At 35.0% G+C, this 21,920-nt stretch overlaps 1 protein-coding gene across 6 annotated transcripts in view; it reads right to left on the bottom strand.

The window, feature by feature from the left end:
* LOC111052221 (disheveled-associated activator of morphogenesis 1) overlaps positions 1–21,920 on the bottom strand; it is a 238,014-nt gene that overhangs the window by 13,108 nt on the left and 202,986 nt on the right. For 5 of the 6 annotated variants that reach the window (XM_039437504.1, XM_039437501.1, XM_039437500.1 and 2 more), the window contains 8 exons: positions 21,227–21,359; positions 19,723–19,849; positions 18,029–18,226; positions 16,932–17,294; positions 15,358–15,494; positions 12,070–12,231; positions 9,134–9,313; positions 7,600–7,834 (listed from right to left, as the gene is read on the bottom strand). In XM_039437504.1, the coding sequence (XP_039293438.1) occupies positions 7,600–7,834; positions 9,134–9,313; positions 12,070–12,231; positions 15,358–15,494; positions 16,932–17,294; positions 18,029–18,226; positions 19,723–19,849; positions 21,227–21,359 (1,535 nt within the window). Of the gene's footprint in view, positions 1–7,599; positions 7,835–9,133; positions 9,314–12,069; positions 12,232–13,491; positions 13,629–15,357; positions 15,495–16,931; positions 17,295–18,028; positions 18,227–19,722; positions 19,850–21,226; positions 21,360–21,920 lie in introns of all 6 variants that reach the window. The other variant, XM_039437499.1, reaches the window with a different exon arrangement.

The following is a 21,920-nucleotide window of genomic DNA, read 5'->3' as shown; positions in this document are numbered from 1 at the left end:
ATTCACTGTTTCAATAACTTCATTTCCATAGTACCACTTCTCTCTTTCTCCCAATCGTCCTCCTCTTCTGAAAACTACAATCTTGGATTTAGCCATGTTCACTGTGAGATTCCACCTTATGCAATATCCCTTTAACTTATTTATCATTGACTGCAGATGTCGAGGATTCTCATACAACAATACCACGTCATCAGAATATAACAGCGAATTTATCAGCCTCTGCCCAACATAATATACCTCCACCAATAACATCACTCAAATCATTCAAAAATAGTGTGAATAGCAACGGGGAGAATACGCATCCCTGTTTTAATCCATTTCTGGTTTCAAAGTATTCTGTTAAGTTACCCTCCACGCCATGCCATACAGGAGACTTCGTATTTCTATATAGACTCCTCAAAATCGCAATAAATTTAGTCGACACTCCCAATTCACTCAGTTTAAAAAATAAAGCCTCTCTGTCCACACTATCGTAGCCCAAAAAGAAACAGTACAACTTCTTTGTAGGTCTATTCAACGTTTTCATTACTATATTGAATAGAACAAAAATATTATCAGTAACCGAATAACCTCTCCGAAAGCCACACTGATTCTCTTTAATAATCTTTTCTCTTTCCTCCCACAACTGCAACCTTCTCAGTAAAATAAATGAAAATACTTTAGCGACAGCATTTATAAAAGATATGGCTCTATAATTATTCGCTTCATTAGTATCACCTTTTTTATGCAATGGAAATATAATTGAACGTGGAAGCCCTGTTGGTATCTGTCCACCTCTGACGATGGCATTGGAAAAAGTCAAAATAATCTCTTTGTAATTTTTTGACGCATTCTTGTAAAACTCAGCAGGAACTCTGTTATCACCTGGAGCCTTATTGTTGCGCATTGTCTTGAAGGCACTTTCCAATTCATTCATATCTATGTCTTTGTCAAGAGTTTGATCTTCAACATTCCTCGCCGCATAATATTGACTACCCCGCAAACTGATCCAAACACTCGTCTGAAGTGTTCAACCCAATCCTCAGCACTCACAGTTCCCGAAATCTGAACTCTCTACACTTGAATTTCTTTATCAGAGCCCACAAATCACTGGAATAATTGACTCTTCTGAATGTTCTTTTATATCGCTGTAATACGCTTGCCTTTTACTCTTACATAGCAGTTTGTATTCCTTTACTACCTTCATATAATTTTCTCTCACCTGCTCCGAATTTGATTTTCTAAACACATTCAATAGGCTGAACACTCGCTTTCTCATAACCGCACACTCTTTGTCGAACCACTTTTCTCTCCATCCTTCTCTCTTTCTATCAGGTTGGGGCACATAATTTGCAGCTCTATATACAAGATTATTTAATACTTCATAAGTCTCTCACTACTCTCGGGAAGACCATTTATTTCTCTACAAGCATGGTGAGTTTAGATATATATTCATTCTTCCTCGCTTCCTTCCATTTCAACTTCGGTAAGAGTGGTAAAATTGTGCTCTCTCTTTCTAGAGTATCAACCGTGATTAGCGTAGCTTCAATTGGAAATGATCAGATAAAAATTCTGGCACAATAGAAAATTTTCCAACTATTTGCGCTAATTCGACAGCCATGCAACATAGATCTATTACGGAAGCCCCTCTGCCTATAAAAGTAAAGTCTCCCCACCTATCTCCACTTATCCTTCTATTCATAATGATGAAATTAAAAACCTCACAGAACTCCAATATTTTCTTACCTTTCATATTAATCACCTCATCCTTTGACTCTTGCTTATTACTCAGTGCATTTCCAATTCTATTACATCTGTTAATTCCGACATGTCCTGTCCATTTCCTATTCTACCGTTAAAATCTCCAATTGAAATCATATTATTTCTATTATGCTCTTGCACTATCATAAACTCCCATAATGTATTGAATTCTCTCTCCCATTCCATGTCTCCTCCACCACTCAGGTAAATTGGAACTATATAATATTCATCCCGTTGTCCTGCATTCATGTGAATAACTTTCCTCTCAAGCGCATCGATTACCTTACAAAAACTCTCTATTCTTTTACTAATTTCTATTAACTTTCCTCCCTTTGCTCTACCTCAGTTTGATTCTCCAACTGCGAATTCCCAGTATAAATTGTAATCTGGAAAACAGTTTTCAAAATACAATTGCTTTCCTCTTTCAACAAACGTCTCCAATAGTACAAAAACATCATAACTACAAATAAAATGATATACTTGAACAATCTTACCACTTAATCCAGCCACATTGTACTCTACTATACTCAACTGTCCCTTCTCACACGGACTGACGGCGTTATCTCAGCGGTTGCGGTCTTCGTCCTCGCCGCCTCGCTCCTCCTCATCACACATGCTCCCGCTCACGGCCCGCATCACACTCTCATCGAACATGCTCCCGATCTTCTGCAGCCCATCCTCTCCCTCCGAGACCAGTCCATTCTCCTCATCCAGCGTGAAAACCCGACTATTCACGATTAAACGATCCACTTCAACCGATACTCTCCTCTCACTCCGGAACTTGTTTCTTCAACTCGCCAAGCACCCGGAAAAGCTTTGATCGTCGTTTTCTTGTGTCGAAAGCAAAGTCTTTATGAATCACAAACTGTGTACCCTTCAGCTTCCTACTGTTTCTCGTGATGAAATGGATGTCCTGATCGTCCGGAAAATGCGCAATGATTGGCCCGTTATCTATTTTCTTGCCCAATGCATGTGCTCGATTAACCCAGGTACCTGCTCGTGCCCCCAAATGACTCACACAAAAGTCTTGACAGTTCTCACGTAATCCACTGTTGCACATTCATATTTCAGCCCGCGAAAAATTATATTGTTCCTTCTCGATCTATTTTCAAAATTTTCCATCTTCCTGATTATGAGATTATTCTGAATTTTTTGAGCAACAATTTGATTCTTAACTGTTAATTCTCGACAGAGAGTTTATTCACTTTTTCAATTAGACCATTTAAATCCACCTTTGTAGCTAGCAGCGCGAGTTTTTCATCCATAGCCTTACTAAACCGCTTTTCAAAACGGTCAAATAGTGATTCAATAAAGTCTGAGTTCACATTACCGGAAGCTTTAACACTTGGGTCTGGAGCATGCTTTTTCTGTTCCATCTCTTCGAGCTCAGGCGAACTTTTAGCACGAGGACTCTTCTTAGCACTATCGTCCGGTGAAAAGTATTGTTAGATACTGTTCTATTCATTCAGCTTCGAATATTTCGATTCACTTGAGAACAATTTCACAAATAAAAAACAAATTGATAATTCAATTTATTACGAAAGAACTTTTAGCTCTAGGTCTCTTTTTAGCACTACCGTCTGGTGGAAAGTATTGTTGGATACTGTTTTTATTAATTTAAACTTTGAATATTTCGATTCACTTGAAAACAATTTCACAAATAATAACAAATTGATAATTCAATTTATTACGAAAGAACGTTTTAGGTTAAACATGCACTAAATGAACCGATTAAGCACGACCCGTCCGGAAACTTGAGATAAGAGAGCAAAACAATTCTGCGACCGCTCCGTTCAACAGCTCACTATCAACTCCTAATTTGGGAACATACGATTTGAAATCGAAAAGTTGTCAGTTGTAATTGGGGAATGATTTTAAAAAACCAATACTTTTATTTTCCATAACTGTACTCATAAAAAATAATATGATAATATATTTTATATTCAAATGAAACGTTTAGTTTTTAAATAAAAAAATATTTTTGAGCCCCAAAATCCATTGGAGAGTTACCAAATTGCTTGATCAAGAGATTCAATTGATTGATGATAAAGTTCAATTGCGCCGTGAACATAGAGAATTTGATCTTCATCAAGTTCAAATGTTTGGAGACAAAAGTCGTGTTGCCAATACATACATAGAAATGATTCTCATTAATCATTCGTGAACAGTACAGGGGAAATAATATTTCACAATTGAAGATAATAATTTCACACATACAAAGCCTATGGAATACTGTGTACGTAGTACAGTATCCTTTCCTGCTCAAATCAAACCTGTACTGTAGGCTACAGAAGAGTCACAACATGTCAATTGGAAAATTTTCTCATTTTCAAATGTCTGCTCATGATATGATATCTTCTCATTTACATTTGACGATTTCTCAAATACAATTCACTACTCTCAATTACATGTGTGATGACTTCCTAAATACAATTGACTATTCTCATTTAGGCTACATCTGACATTCTCTCAATTACAAGTGACTATTCTCAAATACAATTGATACTTTCTCAAATTAACTTTTTACTTTCTCAAATAAAATTGAAAAGGTGTTGTGACTACTATTTTTTTTTTTTTTTTGAGCAGGGTATGATTACTAAATCTTTTCTCCGGAACAACGTCTTTTCACAAAAAGTGAGCATGCCGTACACAAGTAAAATATTCAATCCAAGGTTTACAAGAGAGTTTTTGCAAGGATTGACAGACACAGAAGAAAATGTCAATATGGAGAGAAACTAAGAGACAAATTTCTTTTATCATAGGCTATCCTGATCTTGAGATACAATGTTAGGTTAGCAAAGTTTGAGGCATCCGCTTCTCTAAAACAGTAAGTGAATTCTCAGTGAAGCCTGTTCAAGAATATAAACTTACTGACGTGCTATTCTTGAATCTTAACTAGCCTCCCATTCGCATCATTCTAGCAATAGCCTAAATTCAATGCGGAAAATTCTCGGGAAATTGTGTTACCAAGTCACCATTGATTGTGATGAACCTAATTTGGCGTTGAATTGTAGAGGATTTTATTCTCTTGGAAACAGTTCTGGATTTTTTCACTATGAAAGGTTTTTGAGTTATATGGAGAAAAAAACAGGTATTTTTAACACTGTAAGGTTAGCAGAGGGTATTTTTTGTGAAGAATCATTTTCAGACTATTTGTACCAAATAACTAAAAAATCAGTACCACAATACATTCTGGCAGCATGTTTCCTCGCTCCCTTCTCATGTCTCAAGTGAATGAACAGAAAAATAAACTATGAATTCGCTAAGCTGTGACTCAATGAGTCTGAACGAAAAAGGAGATAAGTTGCTGATTCATAAATTCACGGCAAGCCCCATAGCAAACCAGTTACTTCGAACAGTGAAGGAGACAATGGAGATATGCAGGGATATGCAAGTACCCCACATTGTATGCTCAATCCGTAAATGAGTTTTGTGTAAGTGTGTATTAGCGATCGTAGCACAACGTGGTGGCAATTTTGGAAACTGGAGTGTATCCCAATTAGGTGGAGTACTAACAAAATGGGGAGATTTTTTTTTATTACGTTTTTACATGGTTTTAAGCATGTAGAAGTGATTTTTACTAAAATTGAGCAGTGACACTACGGGGTCGCCCCTTAGTGTACACACCTCCCCTTAATGTGCTGTGTATACTTGATTGTCTCCCCGTATTATACCTTGTTCCAACACACACACACACACCACACACACACACACACACACACACACACACACACACACACACACACACACACACACACACACCACCACACACACACACACACACACACTCATACACACACACACACACACACACACACACACACACACACACACACACACACACACACACACACACACACACACACACACACACACTCATACACACACACACACACACACACACATACAGACAAATGCCCAAAAACCACTTTTTTGGACTCAGGGGACCTCGAAACGTATAGAAATTTACAAATTGGGGTATCTTAATTTTTTCGGAAAGCAATACTTTCCTTGGCAAGGAAAGTGAAAAAATTCTTATAAGGAAATAATAATCATGTTGAAATCGAAATGCATGATGGAATCTATTTATTTATTTGCGGATATAGTAACTAATCATATAAGTATGATTGGGAAAGAACAACAGGCCCCAAAACTATTCTATTCCCAAATTTTGATAATAAATGACATGTCAGAAAAATAGGTTATGTTTTCACTGTTGAAAGTTCAACTTCAATTTTTGTCAAAAATATTATAATATGCTAGAAATTTTGAATTCAGAAGGATATAACATCAAATTATAGTCAAATATTACACTCAATCTGGAGTTTAGAATTTAGAGCAGGCCTCAAAAAGAATGCCAAAGTAATAGGAATAATTCTGCTCACTTTCGCTGAAGCGATGTTGATTTATGAAAATTATTGAGGTCTGAGTGGGATTCTTCCTGAGGGTAAGGGCTCAAGGCTTGTGCGATATGATGAATGGACCTACATATCAAGTTGGGTCCAGACACATTAGATAACATTTGATCAGTTTTTTTTTGCTGAGGGTGTTGCCTCCTTGAATACTAGGCTTGTGCGTGAGTCATATCTGCCAATTTCGGTGGTCAGACAGGCCTAATTTCCTTTTTTTCATTCGAGGATGAGTTATGGTTTGAAATTGTGGGGTCATGCATCTAGCATTTCTAAAGTGCTGTTGATTCAGAAAAGAGCGGTCCGGGTGATTTCTGGGGCGGGCTATCTCGATCACTGTACGTCCCTTCTTTCTAAAAATGGCATTCTATCCGTCTTCAATTAATTCATCTATCAATGTTTGAAGGATATACATCAGATGCAGGATAGGCTACCAAAGAGCAATGACATTCACAGTCACTTTACAAGAAACCGTGAGAGTATATATATATACCAAGATGCAGACTTGAAAAGTCCAAGTCGAGCTACCCTGTGATAGGCTACAAATTCCATAATTTGCTACCAACTCAAGTTAGATCCTTGCCAAATAAACGTTTTCCCCAAGTACTTAGATCCTGGTTGATTGTGAATCAATTTTACTCAGTAGAGGAATTCATATACTGCTGATCACAACACCCTGGTCAATTTAATATAATGGTTTTTTTGTCTATTGATACCCAAGTACAGGAGACTAAATTATCTGATCTAATTGTAAATTTGCTTTAACTGATCTGTTTTATTTATTATTGTCTATTGTATGTTTTGTATCTGTGCAATTTATTGTATGTTTCTTTAATGTGAATTGTGACTTGGCTATATGTATCTTCTATGTTCAACTGGCCCAATAAAAACTTGAATAAACTTGAACTTGAAACTAGTAATGAGGCAGAAAATAAGCGCTTCCTTGGCAATTACACACTTCATTCCGTGTGTTGTAGTGAAGAGTTAATTTCAAAGGTGCAAGATTCATTTCATTTGTTTACAGTAAAAATACCAAATTCTAATGTCTTGAAACAAAGTAGGAATTTATACGAAAGAGGATTTTGTTATTTGGAAGCTCGTTATAAAGAAGCTCGTCTCTACTGACAGTATAATACCATAGAGAAACAATAGCGTAAGTAGATATCCCATGGTATAGGGCGTTCATGTCGCAACTTTTACTGTTATCTCAAGTCGATTACTGTCGATTATTGTCGATTTTTACTGTTTTGACCGGGTAAGAGTGTATGAACGGCACAATATGTGAGACTACCAGCGTCATAAAGCTTCACAGGAAAGAACTACGTGGACTATCAGCTTTAGATAACAGTAAAAGTTGCGACATAAACGCCCTATACCATGGGATATCTACTTATGCTATTGTTTCTCTATGATAATACTTATAGTGATAGATCATTCTTCCATTACCCACCTTGAGATTATTTCTGAGCTGAGCCATATCCTTCTCCAACTCCTGGAGGCTGACCTTCGAGGCCTCCCTCACATGGGGCAGATCCTCCTCGATCTTCAGGATATCCTTGAACTTCTTGTCGACAATTTCGACCAGATAGTGCAGCAGGGTGGTGCCTTTCGCCGAACTCGATTTGGTGTCAACCAGCCGGTTCAGGGAAGCGAGCCGGAACCCGGTAGCGTTGCCTCTGGCGCCCCTGTTAAATCACATCGAAATGAAAATATGTATGTTTTCAATAAGTGTCATGAAGTAAAATCAGTATCCTTAATCTCACAAATGAGTATTGAAACTTGTATTCAACGCGTCATGAAACAAGATCAGATAGAATACATCAATCATCAATCTGTGATAATTTACTAAGATTGGCAAAATATAAGGCTAAATATAAATATATGCTCTGTCAAGAATAATGCAAAATAGAGTAAATCTGTCCTGCAATGATAATTCTCCTCATTCTTCTCTCTCCCCATCAATGTAAATAATGTATACCCTATAAGTACATCAATTACAACATAAATTATTTCTGAAAACACTATAAATTTAATTCTTTTCTCTTCAACCTCAAATTTATTTTTCAATCTGCAGTAGATTTTCACTTGTTGAGTTTGTCTCGCAAATTCAAACAATTTAGTTGCCTCATAAGAGCTCGAAACCAGCTTATTTGAACTATATTTATACGTTTCAAAAGTTGGGAGAGAAACACTCCTGAGGTAGGGTAATCCTGTTGATTTCTTCCTTATCATCTACTTGATTTTGTGTTACTATGAATGAATAAATAATTGGAAGTAAAATTATAGAAATTGTCAAATTATTTGTTTTATTAGTGTAAGCCTATTTATGTGTTTATTACATCGAAAATAGGATAAGTGAAAAAAGCCTAACCTACGGTACTTTTTGAACTGTCTTATCATCACCTAAATTTGGAAGAAAAAAAAACACAAGGATTGCCTTAGTATTTTATCTACCAATGTTTTCATGTTAGTGTTGTTTGTTACATGAATAAATAAAATAACATAAAATTAGTTATTGAGCTCAGAAACTATCTGATACAGTTGTTACCTGTTGCCTTGAGATGCTTTTTTCAAAAGAAAGTTTCAGTGATTGGTTTTTAAAATTTGTCAGACTTCTGTGCAAACGAGCCCTAAAAATAATTATTATGCTTATACTGTGATGGAGAATAAAATTATAGGGTTTATAATTTTTTTTTAATTATATGTCTTGGAGACACCAAAATTATATTCAATACTTTACTAAAGTTGAAAACTAATTCGAGTCTGAGAGGAACTCTTGTACACTATACAGAGCTTTATCAACTGAATAATTTTTCAATTCTTCTTTGAAGCTTTTCATATCGTTAGTACTTTTTAGGAAACCAGGTACCGTAGTTTGTTATGAACTTTCCTTTCAATTCTATGGAATTTAGAAATTTATCAAAGTAACTGTGTCATTCTTTATTGAATTGAGTTGAGAAACAGTTTGTAACAGTTATTGTTACCTGTTCATGTAATTGCCGAGAGCGAGCACAATCTCCAGTAAGCGCCTGAGCCTACGTGACCTTGAAACCTCACGTGATGCCTCCATGACGGCCCGCACACGTGGTTCTATCTCAGCCACCCACACACCGAATCGTTTCTTGTAGTGCAGACTGCGTAGCCTCTGCTCGTAGTGCGGGATCCTAGCACAGAACAACGGGAATCATAAAAAAATGCCAGGATATAATCAAGTCATGAGAAACACTATCGGAAAATTAGTGAAATCTTAACTGTATTTCTAAATGAGAATACCGTACCTTTGTAGCTTTGTATTGATATATAATGATGAACACATTGTCTGGTTTCACATGGTATGTGAAACTCAAAGTATTGATAACACAGATGAGTTTTAATGTTATAGTTGTTGGTGCTTTTGAGAAGCAGGTTATTGTATTATCATTCATCTCATCATCGTCATCATCACCTAGGCTTAAAATACTTCTAGAAAGTCGCCTTTGTAAAATAATAAATAAATAAAATAAAAATTGTTTTTATCTTTTGTTGTTGTAATGTCCAGTCAATATTCAATATCTGAAAGATCGTTTATTGTTTTACTAATGTAAAATTACTCCACCATATACAATCATTGATATTTTCATATTGATGTTTTTCCATTGCTGTTTGGCTAGAAAATGTGCTATACCAGCATGAAACGGACGTCACCACATCAAAGAATGTGAGTGTTTTTTCACTTAAAAGTTTTATTAAATACGATAGTAATAATAATAGTGAAAACAAGATGGAAAAACAGCAACGTTATTTTTATAGCTTTAAATCTGTGTTCCTGTTATGTGTAAGGAGTCTACATCAAACTATTTCAATTCAATATCAGTGTTATCCAAAAGTCGAAGAGGAGTTTTGATCAATTGTGTTGATGTTGTACGTAATTGTAATTTATGTTTTGTTAGTGTGCAACTCTTTGTATGGGGCATGGCCCTTATGACAAATAAAGCTTATTTATTAAAGGTTATAGAATGTAATGAATGAATTAAATTCCATTTCCATACTTTCTGATTGGTTATCGATTACGTGAATGATTTATCCTTATCAAAAATATTAGGAAAAATCACACTCGCTAGTGTGTGATTTTGGTTGTAGACATGGAATATGTAATATTACATTTATAATGTGAAAGTCGAAAGCATGTTTTTGATTTGATTTTGATTAAAATTTCTTCCTGGAGACTCTTTAAAGAGTATAGGAAATCGTCAAGAAGGACTATTTGTCAAAAAAATAAAAGAATACAAATAAACATATATTATATACATCACATTCCACAATGTACATTACAAAATTTAACCCTCCCAAAAGCCTCATTCTCCATCCATAAATTCTTGAATACTGTAGTAAACCCCGTTTGCTAGATATTTTTTCAATAGCTTTTTGAAAATATCCTTATTCTCATTTTCTCTCAAAGCTGACGGCAGTTTACTCATAAATTTGATACCCATATAAGAAGGCTTATTTTTATACTAAGCTGTCCTGTGGCATTGTGCAGAAAATTTACTCTTATTTCTAGTGTCATTATTGTGTTATTATGTATGTCACAGTTTCTTATAAAAGGGGTGACAAAATATGACTGTGATAATTATTATGAGCTAGAGACAGTGAGTTATCTAGTGCATAGGGAAACATAAAACGAACCTTTGTAAAGAAGCCTCTACTTGATTTAGTCTTTCTACTCAAGCTCAAACATATTCTCATAAAAATGATACTAGGTAATGATTGTGACGATTCTGTAGATTTTGAGGATTCTCAGAGGTTAGAACTATAAATGAAGTTCTCAAACTAAGTAGAGCTGTTAAACTCATCATTTCTCTCATTATTTTTGATCATATTCGTCTTGATCATATTCATTCAATATCACAATCTTATATTAGACTCATTTTCCTTACCTGGTTCAATTTTTCTAGTACAACCCTTCTTTCCTTTGTGCTTCAAGCATTTAGTATTCTAGAAATTTTCATTTTGGATTACTTTTCTTTAAACTGTAGTAAAATCTCTTAATGATAATCAACTAATTCCTAATTTTATATCCACCTTTATCATATTCTTTATCTTCATATTATCAAATTCATATTCCCCTCAGATGAGGATGCATTGATACATGAATCAATTAGAATAAATAAAACAATATAAAAATCTATATGAGGATTCTCAGAGGTTAGAAATAGCCTATACATGAAATTCTTCAATTAAGTGGAGCTGTTGAACTCATTATTTCTCTTATTAATTTTTTCCTCGTCTTGATCATATTCATTCAATATCACAATCTTATATTAGACTTACTTTTCTTTTCTGGTTCAATTTTTCTAGTACAACCCTTCTTTCCTTTGTGCTTATTGCACCTTTTTTATTGCAATTCAATAAAAAAAAATGTATAAATTTTATTTTATAACCTGACGATGGTATGATCACCGAAGCTAGTTGTTGAACTATTTTGAAGTTTTTTAAAAATAAAAGGGTGCTATAAGATTTTTATATTGTTTTATTAATTTAAAAAGTAGCCCATTTGAATGAAGTGTTTTTTTGAATCAACTAATATCTCACAAGTGGAATCAATCCACTCATGTAAAATTTGTGCAGATCTCTCAATTCTGCTTCACAAAACTGTGCTTGTAGAGTGATCTGATATTATAAAATGATATAAAATTTGCTACAGTAGTTCGATTGAAGGATCAGAACATTCCAAAGCCAATAATCCTTCTTATTATATCTGAACAAAAAGAAATGTTTCAAATTCAAATTATTACTCAAAACTATGCAAATTGTCAGCATTGATGTTGATAAGCACAGATTCAAACATTTACCATGCTAAAAGGAAAACATAAGATGATGAATGTTACACTATGAAAAAATCCAGTTATAATGGGAATAATTATGAAAAAATGATACTGACTTTGAAATTTCGTATAGGAACCGATCAGCCCTGGCCATGTTATCGATTTCCTCAGCATGCTCCTCGAGTAGGGCTGCTTCCTCTGCCGAAGGAGTGAACTTCAACAGCTGTTCCACCATGTCGAGAGGAAGCTCATCACGGCTGTCCATGCTCAAAATCACTCTGAAATCAAACAATATTTTATATGAATCTCTGGAATTGATAGTGTATAGAACTATAGAAGAATATGAATTTCTGGAATTGATAGGGTTTAGAACTATAGAAGAATATGAATTTCTGGAATTGATAGGGTATAGAACTATATAAGAATATGAATTTCTGGAATTGATAGGGTGTAGAACTGTAGAAGAATAATTTATTTTGTTATCGCCATTCGTGAACAAATAGATTCGAATAGGGGGAGAGAAGTTGTTATCAGTGATGCTGTAAGGAGAGAACTTAATGTTTAAATATTATTGTAGAATGAGTTTTTCAAATATAAATTAGAATAATATGGGAATATGATAGAATTCAAATATGAAAAAATAGTGTTGAAAGATTGAATCTCTATTGTACACTCACAGTGATGAAATTCATTCATTTATTTATATTTTTCACAAAGTAGCACTGATTGGGAGAGAAACACTAAGGATACTCCTTGTACTATTTCTCTCCCAAATTTAGATAAAATTTAGAAATACTCCATAGCAATGTTGACCTCCAACAATTTTGATAAAAACCAGAGAATCTACATCATCTTCTCCCTATTATTATTTATGAGGACTGATTTATAATGAAAACTTGAAACCCTTAGATTTGGGGGGAAAGGTACCCTCCAAACTGCAGGCATACAACCTTGTCTATCATTCGAAATAGCAGATAAAATATAATGCGAATAGATTCAGATTGGTTTGTTTTTTTCAGATTGATTTCTACAATGATGCAGGTTTCATGACTAGTTCGGACTCCCCAAATATAATTAAATAGAATATAATTGATTATTTGAAACAAGAATGAACAGCTAATATTACATCAAATATACCGGTATCTGCTATCCTCTACAGAAGGCAGTGACCGGGCAGAGAATCGGCAACGCTGTTCTCCTATCTTTCTCCAATGCCATTATAATGTGGACTGTATTTGTAGTATAACATTAATATTTATTTTTGATATTTCTCAAGACAATAGTGATTTAAATGCTTTAAAGGAACCTTTCATTGAGGTAGCCTAATTTATTTATTCAACTATGTAAGCTGAATTGACAATTAACCCTTTATTTCGTAGTGGTTTCATATTGAAACCACACATTCAAGATTTTTTTACAGCTTTGTAGTGGTCTATAGACAACACCACTCTGTAATTAGTTGGTAAAACTGTTTCTCTTCAGAGGTAATATCTCACATACTCCACATGGATGGGATTTGATGAATAAATGAAACTCACTTTGAAATATCCTCATCAGACATTTTGAGTTTGGAGAGCAGAATGGTGCAGTTTTGGGCACGGCGACCGTCTATCACAGAAAGCACTTTTGTTTTGTTCTTGCCCAGTTTTGTCAGGTCTTCGATTGAGCCGTCATTCTGTAATCATCAACCAATCAATCAACCAACCATTATCAATATCACAATATACAATCATTACCGATTAAAATAGAATGAATAGATTATTACGTTAGAGTTAATCGTCATAGAAGTAACAGATAATCACCATACAAGAAAAATCAAAAGGAAGTAGAAAATTCAGTTTTCCACTTTCCGTCAGTGGTCGTACTAATGGGAAATAACTATGGGGATGTATCCCCCTTCGAAATGGGGCGTGAATTTTTTTGTGGCTGGGTCAGCCATGTCACAACCAAAAATTAGGTTCTAATGTACTATTTCTTCTATATATATATATATATATATATATATATATATATATATATATATATAAAAGCGAAATGGCACTCCTCACTCACTGACTGACTGACTCACTCACTCACAGAACTAAAAATCAACCGGACCAAAAACGTTCAAATTTGGTAGGTATGTTCAGTTGGCCCTTTTGAGGCGCACTAAGAAATCTTTTGGCAATATTTCAACTCTAAGGGCTGTTTTTAAGTGTTTAAAGTTCGTCTTTTAGCATGTATATTCTTCTTCTCCCAATTTATTGAGTGTAAAAAGGTCATGAGAGAACTTGACAATGCATGAATTTAGCAAGTTGAACAAAATGATAAGTTTTTTTAAATAGTAATAAGACAACTTGACAATACACGAATTCACTAAAAGTTATCAAGCTAAAAGAGAATACTTATTTTTAGTGAGAAGATTGCATTTGTTTTCCACTTGAAATGTCCGCACATTTAGACACAGACAGTTCGCGCGCACGTACGCAGGTACATGTACAGTCCGTGCAGAAAATTTGCTAATATCTCGCAATGATTGATCGCTGCTTGTTTACAGCTAATTTTACACTCATTAAGGAATGGAGTGGCTAGTAAGAGAAGAGCACTGAACTCACTGTTGTTGTCAAAAATGTGTATAGATATATATTAAAAAAAACTATTGCAATAACTCTCGGCGGGCCGGACAAAATCCATCCGCGGGCCGGATGTGGCCCGCGGTCCGTAGATTGGAGAGCCCTGTTCTACATTATCTACTCCCTATTATGATTTATGAGGACTGATTTATAATGAAAACTTAAAACCCTTAGATTTGGGGGAAAAGGTACCCTCTAAACTGCAGGCATACAACCTTGTCTATCATTCGAAAAAGCAGATAAAATATAATGCGAATAGATTCAGATTGGTTTGTTTTTTCAGATTGATTTCTACAATGATGCAGGTTTCATGCCTAGTGAGATCGGACTCCCCAAATATAATTAAATAGAATATAATTGATTATTTAAAACAAGAATGAACAGCTAATATTATTACATCAGATATACCGGTATCTGCTATCCTCTACAGGAGGCAGTGACCAGGCAGAGAATCGGCAACGCCTGTTCTCCTATCTTTCTCCAATGCCATTATAATGTGGACTGTAGTTGTAGTATAACATTTCTCAAGTTGCCGTAAAATTGTCCCAAGACAATGATGATTTAAATGCTTTAAAGAAAACTTTCATCGAGGTAATTTATTTATCCAACTATCTAAGCTGAATTGACACTAACCCTTTATTTCGTAAAACTACACATTCAAGGTTTTTTTACAGCTTTGTAGTGGTCTATAGACAACACCACCCTGTAATTAGTTGGTAAAACTGTTTCTCTTTAGAGGTAATATCTCACATACTTCACATGGATGGGATATGATGAATAAATGGAACTCACTTTGAAATATCCTCATCAGACATTTTGAGTTTGGAGAGCAGAATGGTGCAGTTTTGGGCACGGCGACCGTCTATCACAGAAAGCACTTTTGTTTTGTTCTTGCCCAGTTTGGTCAGGTCTTCGATTGAGCCGTCGTTCTGTAATAATCAATCAATCAATCAATCAATCAATTAACCAACCATTATCAATATCACAATATACAATCATTACCGATTAAAATATAATCTATAGATTATTACGATAGAGTTAATCGTCATAGAAGTAACAGATAATCACAATCACTATAGATTAAAATAGAATCATTAGGTCATTACAATAGAAGTCACAGATAATCACCGTACAAGAAAAATCAAAAGGAAGTAGAAAATTCAGTTTTCCACTCCCCTTCAGTGGTCGTACTAATGGGAAATAACTATTGGGTTGTATCCCCCCTCGGAATGGGGCGTGAATATGAGTCAGCCACAAAAATTAGGTTCTAATGTACCATTTTCTTTATAATGTAATTCAGAAAAATATATTAAGATTCAAAGGAATATATTATATAATTCCATAGATTCAATCCAAATAAATAAGGGATGAGAGAACATCACAATGATAATCATGAGGTAGACAGTGAGTGGTCTAGAACTTAGGGACTAAGATAACAGGAAACTACAGAGAGCACTTCAAAACAAGTCAATTTTGTTACTTCTTACTATCTATTATTATGACGAAATTCAATTTAGCTTATTATATTGCTCCAATGATTATAAAACTATGAAAAGTGAGACTGTCTAGAGCAGTCCTTAAACAAAACTCCAGCAGCTTTTTTTAGAGCACCCCCAAGTTCTTAGTTATGATCAACAGGCTTGGTGGAGGAGGAGGGATTAGATTAGATTAGATTAGATTTCTTTATTTATGTATGTTACAATATTTACTGGCTTATACAATAATTTACATTAAATGACGGTAATGCTAATTATTCAACAAATTTTACAAAGTATAGGTAATTTATTAATCAATGAGAATAAAGATTGAATGCAATTTGAATAACGATAATATAGAATTGTAATGTAACTTCATATATCGGCGGTGTTTCAACAAATAATTGTCGATTCTTTAAGAAGGATATAAGATAATATCTTTCCCATCAACTCAACGACCGGGTTGTGATGGAATAGAGCTGTTGGGAATATTATAACATGTGAATTTATGTGATTCGAATCTTAGAAATGGGATGAATGGAGAAGATGGATGATATTAGAATGAGTAATAGTGAATACAATATTGCATTAATGATTCTAAATAGATAAATGGAATAAACGTTATAGGGTGTGATTTAATTAAGATTTTAGAAATTGATTGATTAATAATTACGATATACAATACTAAAGAACAAAGGAGTGATTGGAGAGGAGGAGAAGGAGGAGGAGTAGGAGGAGGAGGAGGAGGAGGAGGAGGAGGAGGAGGAAGAGGAGATGGAGGAGGAAGAGGAGAAGGAGGAAGAAGAGGAGGAGGAGGAGGTGGAGAAGGAGGAGGAGTAGGAGGAGGAGGTGGAGTGCGAAGTAGAAGAGAAATTTTTGTTTTATACTCACAGGAACTCCATTCTTCTGATAAGCACAGAACAGCTTGTCGATATTCTCCAACTCCATGGCGGTGTAGAGTTTGGTGTCGTCCAGTTCAGTCCAGATGGTGCCGTTCACTTTGGTGTCGGGCAGTTTGGACCAGTTGAACGACTTCAATGGATTCGAAGGCTGGGGTACTGGCTTCTGCGGTGCCGGGGTGCGGGGGGCTGCGGGACCCCTGACTCCCCCTGGTGGGGCACCCATGCTGGGTGGAGGTGGGGGTCCGGGGGGCCCCGGGGGTGGGGGTGGTGCTGGTGCCAAGGGTGGAGCTGGCGGAGGGGGAATTGAGGGTTTTGGCTCCGTGGGAGCGAGCGGGCGAGATAGGCCGACAACCTGTGCCAACAAAAATATATATTTAAAAATTGCAAAAAGATCTTATCATAATCATCATAATCACAGTAGGCCTAATCAAAATCCTCTTATCGTAATCTCAGAGTTACCTTGACCGATATAAGACTTCTTTCATTGAAGACACTTACGGCCAACCCACATGAGACGTTTTTCAGTCGACTCGGCAGGGCAGGAAGCTTTCCGATCAGCTGATTGGGTTGGTGTTTGGGAATCAGTTGATAATCAGTCAATCGGAGAACTTCCTGCCCTGTCGATTCATTTGAAAAACGCCTTATGTAGCGCCCAGGGCCAAGCCACATTAGGCGTTTCTCAGACGAGTCGGCAGAGCAGGAAGGTCTACGGTTGGCTTATTGGCTTGCCGTTCGGGAATCAGCTGGTAATCAGCCATTGGTATTTTGCGGCAAGGCAGCACATCCTGCCCATCCAGATCCAGGATCTCTTTCCCAAAAATCCCATAAGCAAGATAACAATAATCAGCCAATCGGAGAGCTTCCTGACCTGCCAAATCATCCAAAAACGCCGAGTGTGTTTTTTCTATAACTTTAATGGAAGACGTGGCAGGAAATATTTCCTAAAAGTACAATCCGGCAGATTAATAAACAAGTCCGCAACTTAGCATCATCGGGCAAACTGCTAGAGCTAAGCAGTTCTTCAAATAAATAAATCCAGGAAATCTGTTATATTTTATTTGTTCAAATAAATAAGTAAGTGCTCACCTTAGCATCATCAGGCAAACTACCAGAGCTTAGCAGTGCTTCCAATCGTTTCCTCTCACTCTCATCATAGGACGCTCTCAACTCCAGTTCGCTGGCCTTGTCTTCCAGCTCAGATATCTTCTGTCTCGCTTCCAGGTGGGCGGCTGTCTCTTTCTCCAGTCGCTCTTTGATTCGCAGCAGGCTCGCTTCTATGTCTTCCTGTTGTTGGAGAGAGAGAGGGAAAAGAGATTAGAGTAGATTGATTGATTGATTGCCTTCATTAAGGGCAGAGTTAGGACTCCAGGTCCTCTCTGCCACACAACCTTAATAAATGGTTGGGGAGAGAAAGAGAGAGAGAGAGAGATAAGATTAGATTAGATTAGATTAGATTTCTTCATTTATGTATGTTACAATATTTACTGGCTTATACACTAATTTACATTAAATGAGGATAATGCTAATTATTCAACGAGAGAGAGAGAAAGAGAATAGATGAAACTTGATTGACAAGTTTGTACTAACAATGAGTTTGACAATGAGTTCATTATATTTATTTATTCATTAGTGTATATAATTACATATCATATTATTGGGATTTAACAACAGGCTTTGCCCAAAAGTATAAGTATATAGAAGTATTATTGAATTCAATTATTAATTTATTCAAATGACACTGGCACACCACTTCTACATATGATAGATATTTGAAAGGAAAATTACATTGAGGTTTTCAAACCACAAGCTCTTGAATATTGTAACAACCAAACTGATATAGGATGGGGCAGAGCCGATTGACTAGTTTGGAAGGGTTATAAGTGATGAACTGTTCAAGTTAGAAAACATTTATTTAAGGCTGTGCAAAGGCTAAAAATAAACTTTCTACTCGTGATATTTTTCAAAGTTTTTCGATTTGTATATATCATCAAGCTATCAAAATGAAAAAGTTTTCTCAGGAAAACATTTTTTTCTGATCATTACTTTCTGAGATATGAGCGCCTAAAGTTTAAATTTTTGGAACAGAACATTTCAAATTCGGTAAGAGATAAATCCATGAGACTTAAAGGATAGATTCTTCATGGTATTGTTGATCTGGTGAAACTGATCAATCAAATTTTCTGAAAATATCAATTTTTAAGATATTCAATTCAATTTACTAAAAATAACTTTTAGTTGAGTTATTTTTGGGTATTTTAGGTAAATTGAATAACTTTCTCAAAAATTGATATTTTCAGAAAATTTTTGTTTCACCAGATCAACAATACCATGATGAATCTATCCTCTAAATCTCATGGATTCATCTCTTACCGAATTTGAAACGTTCTGTCCCAAAATTTTAAACTTTAGGCGCTCATATCTCAAAAAGTAATGATCAGAAAAAAAAATTCTGATAAAACTTCTTCATTTTGATAGCTTGATGATGTAGGCTACAAATCGAAAAAATTAAAAAAATATCACGAGTAGAAAGTTTATTTTTAGCTTTTGCATAGCCTTAATGGGTTCATTTCAGTTTGAAATTTAGTTTTTATTGTTAATTTTCAAAAATCATATCAGTTCAATGGCGGCAATCAGCAGCAATACACTGATGTAGCGAATTTTTGAAGTTTTGAAAATTCACTAATTTATGTTACTTATTTCTACTTTCAAATGTTACGGTATGAATGCGGTGCATCTATAATTTTTTCCTTCAGTTTGATATCAAGTGTTTTGTTGTGTACCTTCTCTTGTGCCCTACGATCGAGTTCCTGTTCTTTCTTCGACAGTTCGGTTGCAATTTGCATGTTGTCTTTTTCCAGGTCTTCGGCTTTCTTTCTCGCCGCCACTAGTTCTTCTTCTTTGGCTAATCTGTATAAAAGAAAATAAATAATTTGAAGAAAGTAGATCAAAAATCTCCCTCATAATTTAAAGATAGATTCATTGCTCATCTAAGGACGAAAAGAACGCTTGTAATGTTCTCTTCTCTTCTAATCTACCTTGAAAATTCAAGAGAGAAAATAGAATAACCTTAAAATTTCACAAAGCTAAATGTCAATATGTGGTATTGATAGCGTTTCAAAGAATAATCAATGGTATTGATATTTAATGATAATCAAATATATCAATATGATAATCATGAAGGTATCAATTTGATAATTGATAATTATTTTTCTTTTCCGACTACTGTATTGTTTACTCTATCCAATAAATAAATAATATTGATATACACCGTGATTCAAAAAGAATACCACAACTTTGAAAATTGATAGCTCTGCAAAGAATAAACGGAGAGTGGAGCATCTGAGTGAACACATCGATTCGAGGAAGCTCTAAAGTTTTTTTTTAGTTCCTTATTTAGTCCCATTGGCACTCATCTGTCCGTGCCTATTTGAATGAAAACTATCCGAGGCAATGAATCGACGGCTTAGCATCTCGAGACAGAGCAATTAATCACTGGCCTCCAAGAAGCCCTGACCTCACACCCTGAGATTTTTTTCTATGGGGTACGTTAAAGATAATGTGTATCGACCGCCTCTACCAGCTAACATTGAGGAGCTCAAACAAGAAATAACAGCAGCTATACAAACTGTTACGCCCGATATGCTACTGAGGGTGTGCAACGAGTTCGAGTATCGTATTGATATCACTCGAGTGTCTGGAGGGGATCACATTGAACATTTGTGAACTTGTTCTCTAGTGGGGAAAAACTTATTTTGACACTCTCCATTTTGATTTACAACCCAAGTTTCTATTATGTTTCCTTGATTAAATACAGATTTTCAAAGTTGTAGTATTCTTTTTGAATCACGGTGTATAATGATTATCAAAATTTATATCAATATGATAATAATTGATAATTATTTTTCTTTTCCGACTACTGTATTGTTTTCTCTATCCAATAAATAAATAAATAATCAATAGTATTTTTGGACTGTAATATATGAATTTATTGTATCATAACAGTATACAGGACTTCAGTTTGTTCTGTTAAGAAATATTTTCTAATTTGATAACTTTCTTTCAAAGTTACGTTTTGGAATACATTTCAATTGATTTTCCATAGATGAACGAATTGTACAAAAATCATGCATGCTGGAATATAATTTCTCGAAAATTTGATATTGTTGAATATGCTGGAAGAGCTTACAAGTAAACAATTTCTTTGAGATTGGAATCATGCACCATGCTTGCCAGGATATAATTTCTCGAAAATTTGATATTGCTGAATATGCTGGAAGAACTTACAAATGAACAATTTCTTTGACATTGATTTCAATAGGAGCAGCATCAGGATTGGATCCATTTTCAGACTGCATGACTATTTGTTGAACTATTCTATCGAATAGCAACCAGTGCTGAGGTTGACTGCCATAATCCACTGTAACAAATGATTGATGATAATATAAGAAACAATAATGAATTAATAATAATTAGATACAAGTATTGGAATTAATAAAAACATTAAGTACCTACCCTTTTTATTTAAAATATTCAAAAACTTCAAAACATTCCAACAACTAGTTACGGCCTACTTTGGCCATTTCCAAGTTTAAATGGGAGAAGGCAAGATGATACTAGTTGTTGAAATGTTTTAAAGTTTTCAAATGCTTTAAATAGAAAGGGAAATTCATTTTTTATCAATTTTTATAAAGTAGCCCATACAAATGAAGTAATTTTAAGTAGGCCTATTGAAATTAGTATTTATTATCTATTCATTCATAGAACTGGTAGAATATGAAACAAGGTCGAGTCTAGAATGCCGCCACCACTCTCAATGTTTTACTATGAACAGGGATGTTGTGATATTTCTCCATAGGTGAATAAAAGAAATATTGTTAGTTCCACAGAATTTATTTGAGCCAAGCTGAAGTTTCAATACACTTAAAAGCTGTAGTTTTCTTGAAGTGTGAAGTTTTCAGCTCAAACATTTCTAGTTTCA

Source organism: Nilaparvata lugens, chromosome 11 (assembly GCF_014356525.2).
Source record: "Nilaparvata lugens isolate BPH chromosome 11, ASM1435652v1, whole genome shotgun sequence".
Taxonomy (NCBI): Eukaryota; Metazoa; Arthropoda; class Insecta; order Hemiptera; family Delphacidae; genus Nilaparvata; species Nilaparvata lugens.
Note: the sequence above shows the minus strand (reverse complement) of the source record. Positions and strands in the feature narration are given on the sequence as shown.